The sequence below is a fragment of the Coloeus monedula genome (assembly GCF_965178545.1).
Source record: "Coloeus monedula genome assembly, chromosome: 19".
NCBI classification, from domain to species: Eukaryota; Metazoa; Chordata; class Aves; order Passeriformes; family Corvidae; genus Coloeus; species Coloeus monedula.
In genome coordinates, this window is record NC_138799.1 from 4,050,601 (window position 1) to 4,072,903 (window position 22,303).

The 22,303-nt window shown below is 43.6% G+C and overlaps 1 protein-coding gene across 10 annotated transcripts in view; it reads left to right on the top strand.

Annotated features, from left to right (window-relative positions):
- Positions 1–447: 447 nt before the first annotated feature.
- Positions 448–22,303, top strand: part of TNRC6C (trinucleotide repeat containing adaptor 6C) — a 97,047-nt gene continuing 75,191 nt past the window's right edge. For 8 of the 10 annotated variants that reach the window (XM_082293875.1, XM_082293877.1, XM_082293873.1 and 5 more), the window contains exons 1-3: positions 448–1,948; positions 21,107–21,206; positions 22,018–22,039. In XM_082293875.1, the coding sequence (XP_082150001.1) occupies positions 21,144–21,206; positions 22,018–22,039 (85 nt within the window). In that variant the 5' untranslated portion in view covers positions 448–1,948; positions 21,107–21,143. The remainder of the gene's footprint in view (positions 1,949–21,106; positions 21,207–22,017; positions 22,040–22,303) is intronic. The other 2 variants (XM_082293867.1, XM_082293869.1) reach the window with 2 other exon arrangements.

Sequence of the window (22,303 nt, forward strand, 5' to 3'; positions counted from 1 at the left end):
TGTGTGTGTGAATGCACCGACACCCATCTGCCCGGGTGGGGGGGGGGGTGACCCCCCTGCACCCCTTTAGGGGTGGGGGGGGCACAGCTCTCCTCCCCCCCCCCCCCCCCGAGGCGCGGGCTGCGCGCGCGGCGGTGGCGGGAGGGCGCGCGCCTCCGCGGGGGGGGAGTGGGGGGGGCGGAGTAGGGGGCGTGGCCCGCGGCGCGCGCGCGCGGCCTCGTCGCTGTTTGGCTGCGGCGGCCGCGCTCATTTGCATATCGGCGGGTGCTCCCCCTCCGCCCCCCCCCCCCTCCCCGCCTGCGTCACGTGCTCGGAGGGCCGGGCCGGGGGGGAGGGGGAGGGGGGAGCGCGGCACTTCCTGTTCGCGGCCAGCGCGGGAGGGGGCGCGCGCGGAGCCGCCCCGCGGTCTCGCGCTGCCTGGCGGGGCTCTGTCAGTCAGCGACAAAATGGCCGCGGCGGCGGCAGCGGCGGCAGCGGCTCCTCTGCTCCCCAGGGCGGCACCGGCGGCAGCGGCGGCGGCGGCGCGGAGGAGCGGGGGACCGGCCCGGCAGCACTGAGCCCGGCACCGCCTGCCCTGCGAGCGGACGAGGCGAGAGCGAGCGGGAGAGACGGCGAGAGGCGCTGCGTCCCCCCCCCCCTTCCCCCTCAGCAGCCCGGCGGACCGACCGACCCTGCCCGAGGCGCTGCTGCGGCTCCCCGGGGACACGCCGCCGCCTCGGCTGCCCCGCTCCCCGCCGACCCCCGGGTCCCAGCTCCCCCCGCCGCCCACCCGAGTCCCTGCCGGATCTCTGCGGAGGACACGGAGAGAGCCGCGGGATCTCCTCCCCCCCACCCCCCACCCCCGCCTGCCCGCGGATCCCGCTGCGAGCCAGGCACACAGACTGTCGGGTTTCCCCGCTCCCTCCTCCCTCCGTGAAAGACTTTGCTGGATCCTCCTCCCCGGATCCCCTCCCCGCGCTCGCTCCTTCCTGCGGGAGCGGCTGCAGGATCCTCCTCCCGCCCCGGATCGCCCGCGGGGTCCCTGCGGAGCCGCGGACCCTCCTCCCCTCGCAGAGACACCGCTGGATCCTCCGCCCCCCCCGGACCTCCCGGCGGGATCCTCCTCCTGCCCGCAGCCCCATGTGAGACTCCGCATCCCCCCCGTGCCTCCGAGGTGGTGTTTTATTTTTTTTTTTCCCCCTCCTCCTTTTATTTTGAAGGGGGGATCCATCTTAAAACTCTTTTCTGGATCCCAGTTTCTCTTTTTGATTTGCACTTTTTGAAAAGCCCTCAGATGCTCCTCCATGTGGACTGAGAACCCATCAAGACACACACACGAGAACTCATCCCGATCAACTCCAAATCCTGGCTTTTCGTGGGTTTTGCTGCAACACATAAAAGCAAACTTGTATTTAAGACACACTCGTGCAAAAATTTAGCTGGGGACTTGAACGTGTATTTTGTCTTGGTTTCTTGGTCTTGGTTATTTTTTTGTTGTCTTTTTTTCTTTTTCTTTTTCTTTTTTTTTTCTTTTTTTTTTTTTTTTTTTTTGCTTCACTGGAAATCGAAAGCTTGTTTTGGAATTGGACCTGCTTTTGCTGCACTTCTCTTCTGGGCTGGATAACACTGAAGCTCTTTGCTTTTCGACTTGGATAGTGTTTTCCTGTTGATCTGTTGGGTTTTTTTCATCTCCTGTGTGGCAGACTTTTTTTTTCCCTGAGGGGGGTAAACAAACGACGACGACAACAACAAAAAACTTAATTTTTTTGGCCGTGTGAGATTTTTTTTCGTATTCATATTCGTGAAATTACGGGTACACTTACAAAAAAATTTAAAAAAAAAAGCGTTAAAAATAAGAAAGGAACACGTCAGAAAGACCCCTACACGGTAGACAAAATACTCACTTGTTTCCTTACAGCAAGACTGAATCGAAAGCTGCCAAAGAGCCCCATAAAGAAAAGACTAAAAGGTAAGAAGGGGTAAGAGCCTCTCTTAATCCGGGCACGGTAGAAGTTAGCAGGGGAAGAGACCTGCAAAGCCGGTGCATTCCTCCTTTTTCACAAGTCTAAACTAGATTATTATTATTTTTAGACTGCTTATTAGTCAGGGAAGCAAGAAACACCCCAAAACATTTCAAAATCCATTTTATTTTTATACAATTCTTTAAAATGTGATCAACCTCCAGATTTTTTTTTTTATTTTTTTATTTATTGCTAGAATTAATTCCGTAATTTTTCTCTGTCTGGAATCGCTGTTTCTCCCTGAACAGCGAGCAGAAAGTGCCATTTGTGAACATGTTGTGCTACTCAGACACGACATGAAGGCAGCTTCTGCTGCAAGGCATGAGCGTGTGCTCTTGCTTTAGAACTTACACGTGTGAAAATTATCGCAGAGCGGGTTGGAGATGATCCCAGGGCTGGAAAATTGGCATGGCCAGCGGTGCTGTCCTGTGGGCGAGCACATGAGCTCCAGCTTTGTCCTTCATGGCTGCTTTCTCTTAAAAGTTAAATATCTAGATTTGGGTTATTTTTCCTTTTTCCCGCCACGTAATGAGGTTGTGGGGATCTGCAGTAATTTTCTCCTGAGTATTCACAGAGAGATCTTCGTCTAAACCTGGAATGTCCAGGGGGAGAAAGAATATTAAACAGAGTTTATCCTTTAACTGCGACACAGAAGGGGAGGAAAATGGGGAGGGCTCAGTTGTTAACCTGAGAAATCTTGAAACACTGGAAGTTTATTAATTGTTCTAGGCTTCTTTGTTTGTATCACAAGTTTGTGTCAAAGGTTAATCTTCTTAATATGTAATTAGTTGGAGGTTCAATTATGGGATTTATTGAACTCAATTGGGTTTTCCTCCCTGTTTTCCCATTAAAAATAATACTGCAGGTCTTTGTGGCTAGTTTATTTTCTGCTACAACTCGAGTGTATCTGCGAGAAGAGATTTATTCAATTATTCTAACAGCCAGTTTAAATTTAGAAATAATCTTTGGGACGTCATACCCGTGTCTGTTGCATATTTTTCCCTCTCGTTTGCATATGTATGTATCTGGTGAATTATGCTAATTTATATACAGAAATTTGCTGTGGACATTAGGCCGGTTAAGGTAATTAAAATTCCAATAAATCCCGCTGTTAGTGGGCTGGTCGGTGGTGCAGAGCTTTAAATCAGGTGGGTGTCGGTGGTGCTGTGGACCTGAGGACAATGCCAGAGCGGAGGAGCAGGAGAACATCTGCACTGCTGCTGGATGCACTGGGAGAGCGAGGCATGGCTTCCAAATCCTGCCCTCATTCCGTGCGGTGGGTGGGTTTTTTTGGATTCCCCGACGACTGAGAATTTAAATGCAGTTTCCTCTCGGATGTTACATTTTTTAAAATAATAATTTAGAGAAAGTAGTGGGAAGGTACACACAGATTCTCACTGCTTCCCCTGGTGTTTTCCAAGGAAATAGGAGGTGACTTGGCAGTGGGTGCAACCTGTGCTTAGCACATCACAGAGTTTTCCACAACCGCGGTTCCTCGGGTTCAGGAATCCCTGGGATGTCTGGCTGGCTGCTCCTGTGTGTTATTTGTGAGCTCAAAATGGTGTGCTGAGAAACAGCCCCCGGATGCGCTGGCGTCCCTGCTCTGGCTTCTGGAATTCTTTCCAGAACGTGAAAGCATCAGTGTTAGCCGTGGATACCCCAGTGAGGAAACTGCTGCAGCCTGTGGAGGCTCGGTCTGCCCTGGGTAGCCCAGGTGGTGCTTTTTGGGTGAGATTGCAGAATGCCGGCTGGTGGGTAACCTAACCTGGCTGCTTCCGAGCCCGGGACTCAGCCTGTGAAAAAGGCTGTAGTAAATCAGATTAATTTGAACTTTTTTTTTTTAGGGAAAATGAGTGCTTAAGGGCACCAGCAGTAGAGCAATAAAGCCTTGTGTGGCTTTGTCCTTATCTTCAAAGGGGAACGGATCATTTCTGACTGGAAGTGATCTGCCTGGCTTCCTGAGATGAGGAAGGTTCATTTCAGTCCAGCCCCCGGAGAACAGGTGCTGCCATAGGGGAAGCTGCTGGAGCCAGGACTCGCTCCAGGGCAAGAGGGATGGGTATTAGTAGGGGCTGTATTTTAGGCAATATTTTATACTTTTGTTTAAAGGTTTTGTTTGTAGCAATGAAAGAAACAGGGCAGACAAACCTTTTTATTGAGAGCTCCTCTGGATTGCAGCAGGATAGATTTAGGGTGTATTAATGTTCCTGTTCTATGTGTGGATTCCCATATTGATAGATTTAAGTCTGGGTATCCATCAGACTAAGAGCTGTTGTGTTACACACGGGTGGTTTGTGTGTGCTGTACATCAGCTTTACAGCACATGGATTATTTTGGAGCTGTCGGTGCAGGGCGTCAGTCCCAGTGCCTGGGAATGTCCTTGTGAGCAGCCTTGGGCTGTGCCATTTCCCCGCTGGCCACAGCAGAGTGGAGTTTGCTCTGGGACACTGCCCTTGGGCTAAAAACCATTTTGGGGACTTGGAGGTTCACCCTCAGCCCTGGCATCTTGGCTTCTTCCAAAATCTGTCTCTGATCACCTGTGAATGGGTGGGTTTGCCCCCTGCAAAGCCTGCTGGACCTGGCTGGGATCAATGAAAACCCCCCCTCTCCAGCCTAATTTCTGGTTTCTTTTCCAGGATTTGTCTTTTCTAATAAGATAACACACTGTGCTTTTGATTAGTTGAGACCTTTCACTGATGTTTGAGGGAAGTAAGGTAATTCTATACTCTTTTTGCTTGAAAGAGGTTTTTAAGACTTTGAAAATAATGGGATGAAAGTTCCTTAAAATGAGAAAAACATAATTGGGCATAAGATTACTTTTAATCTAAAGATTCTATGTTGAAGTTCTCAAAGCTCCCATGTTCCATACCTTGCCAAGTATGGACTAACAATAAAACAAGATAAAGTTTAAGGTTTTGTCAGGCAGGGGCTTATAATCTCCTTGTGTATTGGAGCCAACTGTTGCTGAGTGGCAGCCTTGTAGAAAGCATAGCTTTAAATTAGTCTAGAAATAAAACCGCTTATTTTTCCGTTTTTCATTCGCTTCATTCAGAAAGGCTGAGAATTTTATTGACAGAGTTACTGCCTGCTGTTCACTCAGATTGACCTACACTTCTCCAGACAGTTCAGATGCTCCATGCGATGGAGACTCCTTTTCTCTTTCGTGTTACATTTATTAAAAGCCCGATGGCAGCGTTTACTTTCAGTTTTAGCTGTGAAGACTTAACCAAGAGCGGGGGATGTGGGAACGGGTAATATGTTAACTTAGCAGCTGGCCTCGCCGAGATAAACATGCGCTTTTCCAAATGCTGTCATCTGGCCCCTTTCCAAAACAAGCTGAAGGAGGAGGTCAGGGGTGGAGCCATCCCCTGCTTCAGTAAAAAGAGGCTTTCATTTGGAAAGAATTGCCAGATCTTATTGACTACAAGAACTGCAGATTTAAAATAAAATGACCAAACCTTTCCTGAGTAAACCAAATGGTCTCTCTTGATTACTTAAATTTAAGTGTCTTGTTACAGTGCTCCTTCTCTTTGAAGGTTCAGCAGCTTCAATGCAGATTGCATATTGCTGCTTTTTAAAAAAACCAGTGCTTTATGTAAGACTTTGAACACGAGAACTGATGAAAAATGTATCATCTTTGGTTGCAGTAGAGACCTGCAACACAGAAGTGCTATTGTTTTAATTGTTTAAAATTCAGATTACAAGATAATGGTAATACCATTAGAAGGTTTCCCCTTGGCCTAGGAGCTGCAGGTAGGAGTGTGTCGATCCCTCAGTATTAAAGATGAATGATAAGGAAACCTCTTAAATGCCTGTGACGATGCAGTCTAGCCAATTTAGGATCAGCTGATGCCTTCTAGTGATAATGGCTTGAGGTTTTCAGCTGTATTATGAAGATATCAGCCAGGGCAAATAGTGTTTAGAAGAGAAGTATACTTTATTGAATGGAGAGATGATCTAGAAGTGACATTAAATTGCATTACTAAATGATCTATGTGCTCTGCACCATCTCTTCATTGGCAAATGCTATTGGTAAAATGAAAGATGGTTATTCTTAATGTATGAAAGCAGAGGAATCAAAGTATTATTTGATCTCCCTTTAGGAATCTGTGCTATTTAGGAAAATTGTCAACTGAAAGCATGGCTAAGTTGTACATCTTAAGTGTCAGAAGGAGATGCACTTATGCTTATTTTATCATTACTTAATCATGGTTAACTTCACTGTGGATTCCCAAACACAGTTACAGCTGTGTTTTCTGAAACTTCATTTGCGCACCTTCCTACCTTGTAGGAATACCTCATGAATATGTTTTAAAATCTCCCACCCAAGATAAAAAATTCTGGATTTCATCCTAAACAAACTGCCTGTTCCTGCACAAATAGTCACTGTGCTCTTTGAGGTCATGGCAAAGATGGTGGAAAATGCAGCACTACCTTAAAATATGCATCTGATTCTTTTGTCTTTTTTTTGAAGTGTGGCATGTCTCTCTCTTCCTCCCAATAAAAAGGCTTCTGTCGCTGGAGGCAGCTGTAAAATGACTGGCTGTTCGTGCATCTCAAGGTTCAGGGTACCAGGCAAATCTGAGTGAGTTTTGGTCTCAACCCTGGGTGTGAATCAGCACTGTAATTTTTCAGCACTGAGGTCTTGAACGTAGTTGTAATTCAAGTTCATAAAATATTAGGAGCCCTGACGGTCCTGAGGTCTGGTTTCTGGAGCTCTTCCCCGTGGGTTTGCAGCCAAGGATGGCTGAGAGCGAGAACAGTTATCTGTGCTTCAGCAGTGATGCTTTATGGCTGGGTGCCCAGATTGTCTGGCTTTGCACACAGCTTTATAGTTTGCCTTTGAGGGCTGTGGAGGAGGTGGAAGTCATTTGTAATAAACAGCTATCTGCAGCCTGCTTTTTCTGGGGTTTGAAATGTACAGCCATTTAAAAAATTGTAAGCTAGATGTACATTCACTTAGATTTCAGTCCAGAACTTCTGTGTTTTAGGAGCTCGATTAGGAGAAATGGTAACAATTGCTTATTGCTTTGTATTGAAAATACCTAATATTTATCCCTTGGATGTTTGGGCTGCTTTTTAAGCTCTGCATTGCTAGACAATGAGGTTGGTTTGGTTTTTTGGTTGTTGGTTTGTTTTTTTTTTTTTTTATTTGAGAGAAAAATTGACTTGTCAAATCGGTCGGCATCCTTTGTGGTAATTAAGCCCCAGAGAAAAATATGTTTATATATCTCAAAATAGTTTTCATGCAGCTACCAGCTATAGGCTCATTTAGGAAAAGATAACACCCATCTCCCTTCCACCTCAAGGAAAACAACCACCCTGGGCTATGTTTAGTGGCTGCCCATGGGTGTTTTCCGGAGGCAGATCTGTTCTTCCCTCCACTTCTCTCCCCCCAGCTTCTTGTTCGTGGGGTCTGTGCATGTTTTCCCTTGCTGACTTTCTGAAGGGATGGTGGTGCTCCCTTTGTTATGGTCTTGCCCAAGAGAAGTCTCTTAGAATGGCATTACCTGATTTTTCTGAGATGTGCTGCTTTCCTTCCTGTCCCTTTCTTCCCTTCCTGTGTTCTGTATGCTCAAAGTTTACAGTTTTCTCTCTCTCATCCTGCGTTTCCAAAGCTTCCTGATGGGAAGTGGGAGAGCTTTTTGTTTTGAGGGAGGGATAGGGAGCACTTGCCGTGGCTTGGATACGTTCTGGGTGGTCAGTATGTCCACAGATCGATTATTAGTCCAGGCTGACTTCTGCCAAGTCTATTTTAAGCTCAGCCAGATATCTGTGTTGTGTCAGTCTGATTTCAGTCCTGCTCTAGCCTCCGACTCTCAGGTCTTTTAGTTCTTCAGAATTCCAAAGTGTTTTCATGGCTGATGCTCCCGTCATTCATTGGTGCTGACAATGGAGATCCTTGTTTTTGAACAGTAGCTGGTTACTGGTAAACAAAAGAGCATCAGCCCAGTGCTTTAACACAAACCATTCTAGAAAAAAGGAGCAGTTCAGGGAGAATGCCAAGGGAAAAAAAAAAAAAAAAAATCAGCTGTACAGATGCATAATGTGCCGACTGCCATTTTCCTGTGTTCCTACAAGGTCATTAATGGGCCAAAGAAGGTGGTCTTGGGTGGTGTTTGTAATGTTTTTGCTTGAACTCAGTGTATGTTCACAGTAGCCTTGAGGATGATACTGCACATGAAATATGAAGTGAAAAACTTTAGTAGCACTGCAGGCATAACCTAATGGAGGGGGATGTGTGTAAATCAAGTAAGTCTCTTTACAGAAGTGTTTTACCAAAGGCAGTCTGGAGCAGGATTCCTCATTATCCCTCTGCTAACATCATTCTGTCGATCTGCAGGTCTCAACTTTCCTCTTCTCTCAGTTTTTACTTGTTGTGTTTTTACTTGCACTTACCAAGTGCACAAGCTTACTTAACAGAGGAGAGAGAATTGCTTCCAGTGTTTGTGTTGTCTGAATTTTTACCACAGTGTCAGCTTTGAAATGGGTGCTGCACTTGAAATTTTTTCTTTTACAAAAGATGCTCCATCTCTGCAAATCTAATCATCCTTATCTCCTTATGTTGTCATGGCTGGAATGCTGGAAGTGCCCAGTACTATACCTCATTCCTGTTTCATGATGCAGAAAAAATTGCTTTTAGTTAAAAATAACCTGTTGGCATACGTGTGCTGTTCACATCTTTCTGCCTGTTGGTTTCTCTTTGCTGATGTAAACTATAATGAAGTATATGTTTACCTTAAGTCTTTCAAAAATAAATTAATATGGAAGATGCAGCATCCTCTGATAGGGAAGGAGGAGAGCCTCACGGTAGCAAACTAAATGCTATTTAATGTTTTCGAGTATGATCATAATAAAATACATCTGTCTGACCCAGGTGTGGAGCTAAATTTGGTCTCTCACAGTAATAGAACTGCTGCTGTTAAGGAGCAGAGTCTCTGTATAAATAGCACTGTTTTGGGTGAAAGATTTATTATCTGGGACTTGGTGGAGCTTGGTGAATGTGTAATTTTTACTATTTCTATTCTTCTAATCAATGTCATAGAACTCAACTCCTTCACTCTGGAAAAGAATGGTCCGAGTAAGTCTCACTACACCAACAGTACATTAGAGATGTCAGTCTTTATACTCTGCTACAGCATTTACATGTAATAATTGAATAAAGCAATGGTTGGCTTAGTGGATGGATGTTTACATAATGATTTGCTTAAAAAAAGACCCTCAACTTTAATTTTTTCTTACGTTTGTGAGAATGAAACTTGCTTCATAAATTTCTAGGTGAAACACTGCAATGATGACAAAACTCATTGCTTTCGAAGCCAACAACCCAGACTGATAGATGTAATCTGTTTTATCTGGGTGATAATGCAACACTGATAGTCCAACTGCTCTGCAATTGTGCTTCCATCCTCCCCCATCCCAATCCCTCAGTCAGCATCCAGACAAGCAAGAGCTGCTCTTTCTAGAATTCTGTCTGCATCTACTGGTCAGATAACGTACTTGGAGACATATTGGATATATTTCTGAGAATATTTGCTCCCCTGGGTGTTCCATGCAGTAAATGAAGGCATGAAATAGTTGTTACTAAGATCATAATTGACCATAAATTGATTTCCAAAGTGGTATTTACTGCAACTAGTTTTCCTGTCCTGGAAGATCATTTATGGCTATTTCCTTTCCCGATCTCTCTCCCACCCTGTCTCTCCTCCCCCACGGAGCTGCTATTCATTTGCTAAGTTGAAAAATGGATGATGGCCCATTCTGATGCTGGGTCTGATACTCTAATTTATGCTTTTACTATGGAAAGTGAAGTAGAGGAACAGAGAAGTTTATTTCCATTAAGTTCATCAAGTTTTAAGGATTACCCTTTCAGCACTGCAGAGCTGATCTTTTAAACTCTGGTAGGTTTGTGGAAGGAAAGGTGCTAGCATGGATTATGCTGTTTCCTTAATTTTGGGTGATAGGATAAATCTTTTACTGAATCCCGTTTCCAGCCTAAAGATACGTACAGAGTAACTGTTTCTTATCTTTTTCAAATTATGTTACTGTCTTAATTTTCAAATTTAAAACAGCATTGCAGCTGAAGATACAGTTGAACAAAAACTTACTAGCTTCAAAATGTATTAAAATCTTCAAAAAGTGTTGTCTTTAAGTTAAATGACATGATCATGGTGAACAACATGTTTTGATTTTTGTATTTAAATACTAGGGGTGTATAAAGTGCACCAACCAAGTAGATTTTCTTCATTTGCATTTAAATTTTCATGTATTTGCAGTGCACAACTTTTAGTACAGTTCTATTAGTCTATAGTATGTTTTGTCTTCCTTGACTTGGATCAAATTTGGTGTTAACCTCCTGCCGAGAATTCCAGGACCCCTGACATTTTATTGTGACTCTTGATTAGCTCACCAGGGTTCCTGCTAAGAATTCTTCTTTCACTCATTTGATAAATTGAATTCCCTATTCACAGTGCCTTTAAATAGAATGGTATTTGGAAAACTTGAAGACAACAGCTTGAATGTTCAATGAGCTCACTCAGCAAATTTAAAAATGCAGAAGAAGGAAATTATGGGTTTGTGTATTCTGAAATCTTCTAAAAGAATAAACATTTTACAAAAACTTAAATCTCCATCATCGTATTTGCTTTAAGTGTATTTCTCTTTTGGTTTCCAAGACAAGGAGTTCTTTTGACATCTCTTTTCCCTTTTGCATCTTGTTTTGCCTTGTTGTGTCGGGAGCTGTGCGTTCACCTCACCTGTCCATGTGGGACAGCTATGGTGAGGTGACGCAGTACAGAGGGACTTCAGCTTCCCAAGGCAGTGTGTGTGTTGTGGTGTGGAGAGAGAGCACCTCGTCCTTCCCATGCTGGGCTCTACAGCATGAGGAACAGTGTCCTTACTTCTTTCTGATTGTAGATCTTGAGACACCCCTTCCCTGTGAGGCCGCTGTCCTTTGACTCCCCCATCCAGGTCTCCCCAGGAGCTTCCTGGAGTCAGGGCTGCAGCAGTGTCCTGTATCTCCCACCATTTGTGCCTTCTGAGGTGACACCTGGAGATCTCAGTGGTGTGGTAGCAGAGGCTCAGCCCCTGGCTTCCTGGAGATTGGCTTCTACAGCTTCTGCCACACATTTGGGGTATGATTTTAATATCACAGAAAATCCTGGCCTGGAGGGGACCGTAGGTCATCTCAGATGGGCAGATGAGTGGTTAGGTTGAGTGACACGTGTGTGTCTGGTCACTGCTGCTCCTCACTGCCTTGCTGGTGTGTGGTGTTCTTCTTAGACGTGCCTGGTACAGTTTCCCTGCCTGTGGGTAGGAATGAAGGAAGTGTGTGTGCATTTTTCCACTGTGCCTGTGGCCGGAAGTCTGCCTAAGGGTAGGTATTGCTCACCTTCCTGGGCCTGTTTTAATTGCACTGGAACCACTCATGAACATGGACACCCAGTGGTGGACCTGTGTGCCTCTGCCTGCTCTAAGCTGGGTGTTTTTTGCTGAAGATGTCAGCATCACCTTCTTCCCAGAGTAAGCACAAGAGCAGCACCATAAACACATCTGTCTTCAGGGTAAATTCTGTTTCCTACTTTTTGATGCTGTAGGTTGTGTTGTCCAGCTCCACCTATGTGAGAGCACCAATCTGATCTTCAGCTCTGGCTATAAATAAGTTCAGTGTGCTTTCACCTGCTGCTGACAAAGTGATTTGGCTCAGAAATAATTGAGTACTGGCACCTAACTGTGATGGAACAGGGAAAGGAGGATTAGGTGTGCTGGAAATCCCTACAGGCAAAACGGTGCATCATTATAGTTACGCAAACTTGCTTTTCAGTCTTTTCAACAGAGGAGCATAAAGGCTTAGCTGTGCTTGCTGGAGGGCTCTGAAGGTTTGCTGTACAGTGCTCCCAGCTGTGGCCTGTCCCTCCTGACCCTGGTACTGCCAGACAGGTGACTGACTGACTGACTGACTCCATCAGGCTCCGTCCCTGGGAGTGGTCAGCTCTGAGCCTGCGTGGCAAAACATCCTGTGGAGCTGCTGCTTCTCTTCCAGTTTCCTGGCTGCCTACATTGCAGTATCCCTGTGCAGCTGCCCCAGGAAGCAGTGCTCCTCTAAAGAGTTCTTGGAGTTCAGCTAAACAGAGCCAGCAGCTTGTCCGTGGATTGCTTCTGCTGCCTGGTCAGCTAAAGGGTGACACTTGGTCAGTGAGGGGGGCTTCTCCTCTGCTGGCACAGGGCTCTCATCTTCTGAAGTATTTGCAGAAACCAAAATAGCCAACAGTATCTGGAGAGACAAACATGCTGTGCCCTTGCTGAGCTGCTGGATTCCAAAGCTGTTTTCCTTTGTGCATTATGTCCCAGGAAGACTGGGGACGAGCAGAGGAGCAGATGCCAGATCAACTGCTGGTAGCTATCATCAGGCCTGGGAGGGAGGCAGTGCTGGGAGAGTAAATCTGGTTATCTGCACTCTTCACAGTGTGTAGCTTAATTTTTCCATCAGTCCGTGTTTGCTGGGGGAGGAGGGTTGTTTCTCGTAGCATGTTTCTTGCTGTTTGTAGCCTGCTTTGAGTGGTGAATTTAATGCAAGCTTTTTTTTGGGGATGTGGGGCTTTTTTTCTCTTGGTCTTTGCACAGCCTGAGTGGTGCCCATGATGGGGTACTTAAGGTCTGCTGGGGTGTTGTCAGCAGATTGAGGGAGCAAATTCTGGTATGGTTCGTGCCTGAAAGGCATAAATGGGTGAAGTTTGGTGTACAGTATTCTGGCCCATGCCCAGATTTACCCACTGACTCCTTAAGCATGTTGGAGCTTGTGTATACACTAATAGGCCTGCCCTGTGGAGAGCAACACCTCCACAGGAGAGGGGATGTGCCTGTGTGGTGGCATCCCTATGGGATTATCTACATGAATCTCTTCATTTGAATTGGAACTTCCATGACTGATCAAGTGATTGTCCTCGCTTGCTGTGCTTTGATTGGCGTCATGTGTCTTGGAGTGCAGTTATCAGATTCCTTTTAAATAAAACCTCGCTGGATGATGAGTTCCAAGGGTGCAGTTAATGCTTTCTGCATGGGAGCAGGCTGGAGCCAGGCTCCACCTGAAACAGGGATGGTGTGAGTAGGAAATCCTCTGCAGCGACAGTTTTGGTCTGCAGATGCACTCTGGTGTGCACTACCTAGTAATGAAAGGGTAACAAACATTTGAAACATTCCCATTTGTACTCCAGTACTCTAATCAGTACCCATCCCTCTCAGCTAAACACACCAGGAGAAACTGGAGTGTAAACAAACCCAAAAGGAAATCTCTAGAGGAAACACAAAAACTCCCAAGTCCTGCAAACATTCTCTGTGACTTGGCAGTGCTCAAATACGGGCGCTTCAAAATTCTAGCTTACCAGTCATAGTTTATCTGCATCCTTAGTTTGTAAAACATTTTCTTCTCTGGAATTTCCCCCCTCTTCTAGTCATTGGTAATAACCAGTAGAAGCTGAAACAAGGCCAGGTCGGTGCGCTTTTGAAAAATACCTTGAATTGAATGGTAGTAACTACCTATTCTGCTATATTTTTCTTCTAATCTAATCTGCTTGAGTGGTTATTTACCTTACGTGTACATAAGGGAGGGTCACAATAAGTTAACACTGGGTGAACTGGAAACTTCCAGTGGGAGTCCAGGTCCTGCAGCACACACCAGCTGGCATTCTCCTTTTCTTGCCTTGGGGTCCTGCCAGGATTTTATTGCTCTTCAACCAATAGTCCAAAATGGCCTTTTGGAAGCACTGTGTGCTACTGCTGGAAATGCAGCCTTTAGACAGAGTATGGAACACAGAAGCTCTTTCTGATCCCGGAATTTCTATTTTACAGGTTGTAGGAACAGGATTATTAATTTAGTCTTTTGGACAACCTAAAACCTGCCTCTGGTTTCACCAATTTTAATTGAATGTGTTGCTTTTCACACCATATTCTCAACTAATGCTGTGATGTTCTTGGGTGAATTGAATGGCAGCTACACTGTGGTCCTGCAGAGACTTCAAATTTGGTGGAATTTCTAAGTGAGTGCAGGAATCAGGCTGCTGTCCCTGTTCAGGAGATAAGTTTTCTGTTACGCACTTCAAGATAAGTTCATGAGAAACTGGAGGTACCAAAGTCCCAGCCCACATCTGTTAGCAGTGGATGATAGCTTGATGTTTCAGAGGCAGGAATCCCCTGTCAAGGCAAATAATCTGTTAAGGAGGGTTAAGTGCAGGACAGGGACATAACTGGACAGCGAGAAACCTGAAAACATGGGATTAAGAAATCATAAATTGAGATCAAACAAAAACTCTCATTGAAATTCATTTATGACAGGAACAAATGTTGCACCCAGACTTTCAAGTTGCAGGGTGTCGTTCCAAGCTGTGTGATCACACCTGTGCACGGAACTCCTCCATAGACTTACCTTGTCCACAGTGGTGTGACTGAGCGCTTTTCCCGCACTAATTCCCTGGAAAGGAGATTGTAGGATTTCACTTTGTGGATGGGTAGAGGCCTCCAGTTCCCTGTCTAATTGTTTTTTGTGTCTAGGAGTCAGTGTGGTCTTGTATCAGTGTTGCCTCATAAAAAAAAAAATCTTATTTTCTTTTCGTGTTTTTCTTCTTCTTCAAATGTATATTTATAAAGACTTGGTATACATTTTAATGTTGGGGTTTTAAAAATACTTCAGTGTGGAGGATTTTTCTTTATGCCTAATCCAAATCTTCTTTGTTGCAATTTAAATTCAGTGCTACTTACCGCAGCTAAAGGAGAAAGATTTTACTCCATGCTTCTCTACCTCTGTCTTTAACACCTTTTTGAATAACGGAGTTTCCATCTCTTTAGATTAAGTGAATCCAAGTCTGAAGTTTTTTCCAAGGGCCTGTGCTTTTTTGATTTACGTGGTGCTGTTTTCTGGGCTCTCTCCAGCTGACCTGTGTCTCTGTTGCTGTAGATAGTCCCAAACTGGACACAGCGCAGCAGCTGATGAATTTCTGACCGTCTGTGACATTGTTGCTTTGCCTTTGGAGTGAAATCCACTGTAGCACCTGCTTTTTCTCCTCCCCAAAGCTGGTGTTCAGCCACTTGTTCCCTATGCTATATTTATATAGGATTTTTCCTGCCAAACATGGTACCCTGCACTTTTTATCACTGAATAACACTCCCTTTTTTCTGCATTTTGAGTTCATCAGGGTGTTCTGAATATTGTCCCTCCTTAATTGTTTTGCAGCCCCATGACGTGACATATTCTGGAAACTAAATAAGTGTACCCATTTTTCCAGCAGCAAAGTGGTTAATAAAAATTTTGCTGCTGGACATGTGGCATACTGCAACAAAAATTCATCAGGTCTCTGCCTTGTGGGAGGGGTTCTGTGGGTTTTTATTGTAATTTTGTTATGTACCTTAAAACTATTAAATAATAAAGCAATCATATTCTTACTAATCCACGTGGATTGAAAAGTCAGTTATGTAGTTTGGTTTGCTGTCTTTTGTCCTTTTCTAAAAATGCCTGGTACTATGCTGTAGGAAAAAAATCAGGCTTTTTTTCAGCTCCACAAATCCTTGTTAGGTCTTGCTGATGTTTTTCTCTCTTCCCTTGTAAGTTTTATGCACAGTCTTTGCCATCTGCTGCTCTTCCAGAGTGCCATCCATCCACCTGCTCATGCTTTAAGGTTACCTGCAATGACTTAGATGCAGTTGTTCCCGTGGTAAATGACAGCAGGCCCAGCCAGTGGAGAAACATCCCATTACTCTTGGGAATTTTAAAGTTGTTCTTGCCTTTGTTGGCCTGATTTCCTCTTTGGAGTAGTAGTAAAATGTTTAGTTCCATCTCGTTTTCTTCCCTGCCAGGTCATGTGAGTTTTTCTGAGAAGCCAGATCATTCCTTTCTTCCCAAATTTTAGGAAAAGGGACTTTAAAACACATCTCGAGCTTCTTGCTTGGAGCTGTATTCAGCAGCCCTTTTGGGAAGGAAGCCAGAATGGACCATTGCAGCGGTGGAGGTGGAGATCCTGGGGCAGGAGCAGCCTGGCTGTCGGTGCTTTGCTGCCCTTGGCACCAGCTTGGACAGAGCCCCACAAAATCCCCGGGAGAAATCCCTGGGAGAAGTGTCGTCATCTGCGGGCTCCGCACCAGCGCAGGCGGTTGTTGGCCATCTGTTCCCCGCTGACCTCTTTAGGGAGGGCTCAAGCAGAAAGAAAAGTACTGTCACTTTAGCCCTCACAGGGTCATCTGTCACTGCTCCCCCTTTCCCACCGAGAATCAAAACTAATATTTCCTCTTGCATATTAATGAAGCACTTAAAGGTTGATTTGCTGTTGCTTTTTACATGCACAGTGCTCGTATTTTTTTCTGGCCTTTCTCAATTTGTCCCTGTGTGTTTGTGCTGGTTTTTTAATATTTCCTTCTTATTTATTTGACCTAGTTTTGCGTGCTGCTTTCTTTTTTGAGGTGATTGGAGTGCTTGTAATTAGGGACCAGCTTGACTCTTCTTGATTAATGACTGAGCCTGGATATCAAGGGAACAAAGCTGGCACTTTAACAGTCACACCAGCTCCTTCCCTTCACCCATATTTACTCTGGAAAGGTCACAGAGCTGGGCCGTGCAGAGATGAAGCAGGAAACAAAATTAGCGGTAGGCAAATACAGAATTTTAGTTTATCTGTTCCAGCACTTGTGAAAACAAGGATTGCTGATGCTCTGGTGACCTCTTGCTTTATGTAGGATTTGTTCCATACATGTGGATATCTGCATTGTTATTTAGATTCCTGGTGATTTCTAAGAAACAACACCTGCTGCTTCCTGTGGGACAGTATTTTAGTTGTCCTGAAGGAATCAAAGCCTGCCTTTCTGGAGTTAGATGTTCTTCTTTTAATGTTAATTTTTCCTGGCTACCCTTCAGGCTGTTTTCTGCCTTCATGATTTCAGTCACTTTTTTCATACAGTCAGATCTTGAAGAACTTCCTAAGTAGTAATTTTCTTCCTTTCTGTTTGAAACTCTATGATACCAGATTCGGAGAACTTGTCTGTGAGAGCTTGTCTCTGCGCTGTCCAGACCCTCTGTTATCTGTTATCACCTATAACAATGCATGGATCTATTAATTCCTTCCAAAAAGCCTCCCCAGCCTGCGTTTGGATGATTGTTTGCCTGTTCCTTACAATTCTAGTTTAAAGATTTTCTTTTTTCCCAGTTTTTTCCCCTCCCATCATCACTGTTAGGAAAAATGCCTGTGCAGGAATGCACAATGGCCTCTTGTACAGTGAGGGAAGTCAAAACCAGAGCAGTACGTGAGCAGTTGTGTGCAAGTTGTAGGATTTCTGTCAGTAAGAGCAACTTCCACAACTGTCACGGGAGGTTTTTCCAGCATGAAGTAGGATTTAAGGTACAAGAGGAATTAAATTATGGTCACTAAACCAGACAAAGGCATTTGTAGACAAAGGTTAGGAATGCTATGCTGAAAAGGCAGTTTTCTTATGTTACTAAATAAACCTTCAGCATCTTGCATGTACAACAAAATTAATGAGGTTGTTGAGGTTTGGAGCAGTGCGACATAGAATGACAAGAGAGACAGGTCTCTGTTTAGCCCTCAATTACTGCAGGAACTTCTGAACTCTAAAACACTGTATGGGCAATAATACAAATAGACTCTGCCTGAAGGTTGTTGAAGAACACAAATTTTCCTTTCCCAAAAGGAAAATTGCAGAGTGCTGTCAGAATGTCCCAGCAGTGCTGATCCACAACACCAGCTGTGCCTTCAGCTGTGGAAGCAATCCAATGCCTGATACCAACTAGAAAACTCAAGTCCTTACTTAGTGTAAAAAAATAAATCAGCCTAAATTTGTTAATTTTTTAAAGGGATTAATAAAAATTTCTGCAACAGGCACTGACAGGCCAGAGCCACAGTGCCCCAGTTGTTCTGGCCATGACCTGCAGCTCCTCTTGCTTTCCTGTTCCGAGAGCTTTCAAGCACATGCACTTTAAAGATAACCTTGGGTTAGGCAATCTGTAAAAACACTACTTCATTCTGTAGTAAAACTCCTTGCTCATAAAAATCCTTCACAATTCAGATCCATATGTAAGAGCAAGGCAAACTCCTACAGGGATATTCTGAGACACTCCTGCTTTAGAACATGAGCTTTGTATTCATAAATGTTTTAGCGTGTTTCCTGCAATAAAGATTAAATTGTCGCTCAGGAAGTAAAGCTGCAACACATGCCTTTGACAATGTAATCAAACTTTATATAGCCATGTTTTTATTGTTTTCCTTTTGTTTTGCTCTTCGATGACTCATTTCTGCCTAAAAGTGACAGCAAGAGTTGCCATCTAAGAGGCCGCTTGGAGCTTAATTTCTATTTTAAGCATATTTAAAGCACATGTATTCAGAAGTGTCATTATGTAAATCAGTTTTGAAAATTGAACTCCATTAAAAATTACAGTATCATTTTCTGAGCTAATCTGAGGCTATTTTAATCTCAGAAATGAAAAAATAACCCCACAACCAAACTCCAGGTTTTTGTGAGGAGTGGCACTTCTACCTCTGATGTTGTAACTGCTGTGATAATACTGTAATAAAATATGTTGTATTCTTAGTGGAGCAAAATGTTTGCTCTTCTTTGATTTGGAAAATCTACTGAGAGGGTGCATTGACTGGAAACAAAAGTTCATGGTGAAGTCCAGTGTGAGGAATGATTTTTGGCAGTGGTGAAAGTTGATCCCCAGGGTTGGACACTTCTAAGGCTTGGCTGGACCAAGATTGGACCAGATGATCCTTAAGATCCCTTTCAATCTGGTATTTTAGGGAAAGATGTTAAAAAAAAGAGGCCTAACAATAAACTTGGATAGTAAGTATTTTCATAGCGTAAAGAAAACTCTGCATGTTAAGGAAAGTGGTGGTGGTTTGTTTTTTTTTGTGTGTGGTTTTTTGTTTTTGTTTTTAAATACTGCTCTGAGTATTGAAGGGGATTTAAATGTAACTGTGGTGTTTGGAATTGCTGTAATGTCGTGGGGTTTCTTAAGTACTAGCAAGAGGAAACCAACAAGTTTCTCATTTTACATGGGCTTGTTTCATTCACCTGCTTTCAAAAACCGAAAAGGCTGAACTTCCTCTGGCAATAGTCTGACAGCTTGGGAGAGTTCACTGGAACAGGGCCTTTGTAGAGTCTGCTGTGACTTGGGTAGGGAGCACTGAAAATGAAGGGACTGGATGTTGTTTCTTTGTAGTTACTGAGATCCTGGGGACTTCAGTTCTCCTCCGAGCTAACAGGAATAAAGGCAAATCTATGACTGAGTTTCAACTCAGTTTCTTTTGGCAACCTAAGTCATTGCTTTTTTTGCAAAGTCCTAGAAGAAGCCATTTAAAAGCACAGTTTCAAGTACCTTTGTCTTAAGTGCAGTTTAACTCCTAATGCAAATACTCACCTGCAGTTCCTAAGGGTGGGTGTTTCCCAAACCTCAATTTACAGTACAGTGTTTAAAAGGTGGCCCTTTGGAACTGGCATAAACTGAGCAGTCGTGCAGGTGGTGAACTTTTGGTCATGACAGAAGGTTCAGTATCTAAAATACAGACAGCTAATGCCATTTCAGCTGTCTGGACCTCCAGTGGTGCACCAGGAGCTTCCAGATGTGCCCAACCTCTGGCTGCTATTCCAGACCCTGGGTCTTGCCATATCTCTCACTTCTGTAAATAGTCTGAGTGCTGTAAAGTGTCTTTAAAAGGCAGTAACACCTAAGTTTAGACCTGTAAATTGCTTGCTGCAGTGTTTATAGTTTGGGGTGACACAAGAAAAGGGAATCTGCTTTTAATTTGGTCTGGAGCTCCATACAGGATCTGTGTAAGCATTAAAGCATCTGCAGTGGCCAGGATCAGTATTTTCAGGCAAGTGAAAAAGCCAAATCTGGGAACATCCTTCAGCAATCAAAATATCAAAAGGCTACAATGTTCCTCTTTTGTAACAAAGGGAAACTATGTAGGAAAATGCAAACTTGCTAAGAGGCAAAATGTTTCATGGGGAACGTTGAAGACACAATGTGCAAAATCTGAAGAGTGGTTGTTTTCTCCTTTAGGTAAAAAGCAGTCTCACACCTTGTGACCAAATAAAGAGTTTTGTAACTAAAAAACTCTTTTTAAACAACAGTAAAAATCCAAACGAAGAAAAGGGAGGGAGGGCTGCAAGGCTTTGGCACGTTAAATGTAAAGCAAAAGTAAATTAGGCTAAAAGTGGTCTTGAGGAGTAATTGGAGGACATTGAATCTAATAATAGTGATAGTAAATGGCTTCAGCCCATCAGAAACAGCCTTCTCAGAAGATCTGTAAGGTTGATAAATGATCAGGACCTGAAGAGCTGTCAAGGAAGATAAAGGAGTTATAAAGAAGTAAATGAATTATTTGCATTGGTATTTATTGAAAAGGATGTTGGGGAGGGTCATTGCTATAACCATTTATTACAGTGATGGACATAGAAAGTAGAGGTAGGAAGGTTTCAAATAGATTTTCTTCTTGATTTGGAACAATTCAGGTTAATTTTTAATCAAGATGGTACCGGAACAGTCTTGTTTTGCATTAATGCAAATTCTTCAGCTAGAATTTATAGGACGAACACAAAATATGATTATTGGAATTCATCTGGGCCTTGGTTTACAACTCTTGAGAACAAAATTGATGCATATGGAAAATTAATGCAGCATGTGTTTGATCAAAAAGAGAAAAATAGTTGCAAAATAATGTACTTGCTCATGATCTTCAAGGTATATTGTGAATCACAGCTGCTGAAAGCCAGCAGAACTTGAATTAATTACTTGGGTTTGTTCCTTTTTTTTCCCAGTTTTAAACTTCCTTCCCTAGAATATGCTAATATTAAGTAGTACTTATGAGTGATTGTGGAAAGAAGTTCAAAATAAAATCTACCCTTTCTTAATTCTCACTGCCTGCTATTTTATTTGTTGTGAGTTTCAATTTTGGAACAGCTTTTTTTTAGTGCTTTCATTGCAGCATTAGAAGCAGCCTTTTTTAGACATGAGATGTAGAAAGTTAGCAATGCAAATATGGATTATTCACCTTCCTAGAGAAACTTCATCTTATTGAAAAGCTCTTCCTAACCTTTGTTTTTATCAGGGAGAAAGAACAAGAAACACAAGAAGAGGAACATTTGATGGAAGAAAAGAAAAAGAAAAAGCAGGAAGAAAAGAAAAAGAAGGAAGGTGCTCAGAAAAAGGTTTGTTCATGTTCCTGGTGTAAATGATCCCTTCACTTTTAAATGGGAGTGTGGGTACTGATGCTGCAGCTTCACTTCTGGGAGTGAGCCTGGCACAAGGCTGTGGTCACAGAATCCCTGCCCAAGCAGTTGTGCCAGGGCTCACTGTGCCCTGGTGGGAAGGGGCTGCTCGCACACCTGGCTCCCGTGGCCATTCCTCAGCCAGAGGTACCTGGGTCAGTCCCAGCAGTGCTGAAGGGACTCTGGGATCCCAGGCTCATTTTAACTGCTGTGCATTCTCCTCCCTCATTTTCTGGATTGCACAGTTAATTTTAAATGAGAATTGATCACCGTCTTTTCTGGTATAAAAATCAGGCATCATTAAAAAAAATGGGTATATTCCAAACAGATTAAAAAATAAACAGGTCTTCTGTGTAAGCTGGTAGTGTGGGTGGATTCAAAGGGATGCTGGACAAAACCACAGAAGTTAATTCTGCTGAATGCTAAAGGGTTCACAGATACAGTGTGGGTCCAAAAAGCCTCCAGCCCTCAGGAGAGGGAAGGCTGCGTGGGTAGATGGGGCTGCTGTCATCTCTTGTGCTTTACACTGCCTCTTGGGCATCTGCTTTTGGCTTCAGTCAGACAGAGGTTGCCATTCTCACATTCCTAGCACATGGAGTTAAATTAACATTCTCTAGTCCTTAAATGAAATGAATGCCTGATTTATGTGTACAGTTTCTGCAAAAAAGTTAGGCCTGCAGCCCTATAATTATTAGGTATAATTTGCAGTATTGACAAGTAGTTGATTTGTTTTGTTCTTCTCTTCTTTCAGGCTGCTGAACAAAAAACCAAAGGTAAGTTCATGTTTACTCTTTGTGAAATGTTTGATATTTTTATAAGCTTGTTTTAAAAGTGTGCTTGTACTTTTTATTCCTTGTATCTGTTTAATGAGGGGAGTGTATCTTACTAGGATTGTTATGTTCCTGAAGTTTGTTGGGATTCTCAGCATAAGCTTTGGCTTATCTTGCTGGGTATTCTACACCAGCCTCTTGACAAGAATATATGGATTAATTTTCTGTGAACCATAACACAGCATATGTCATCTCTTTTGTCAAGAC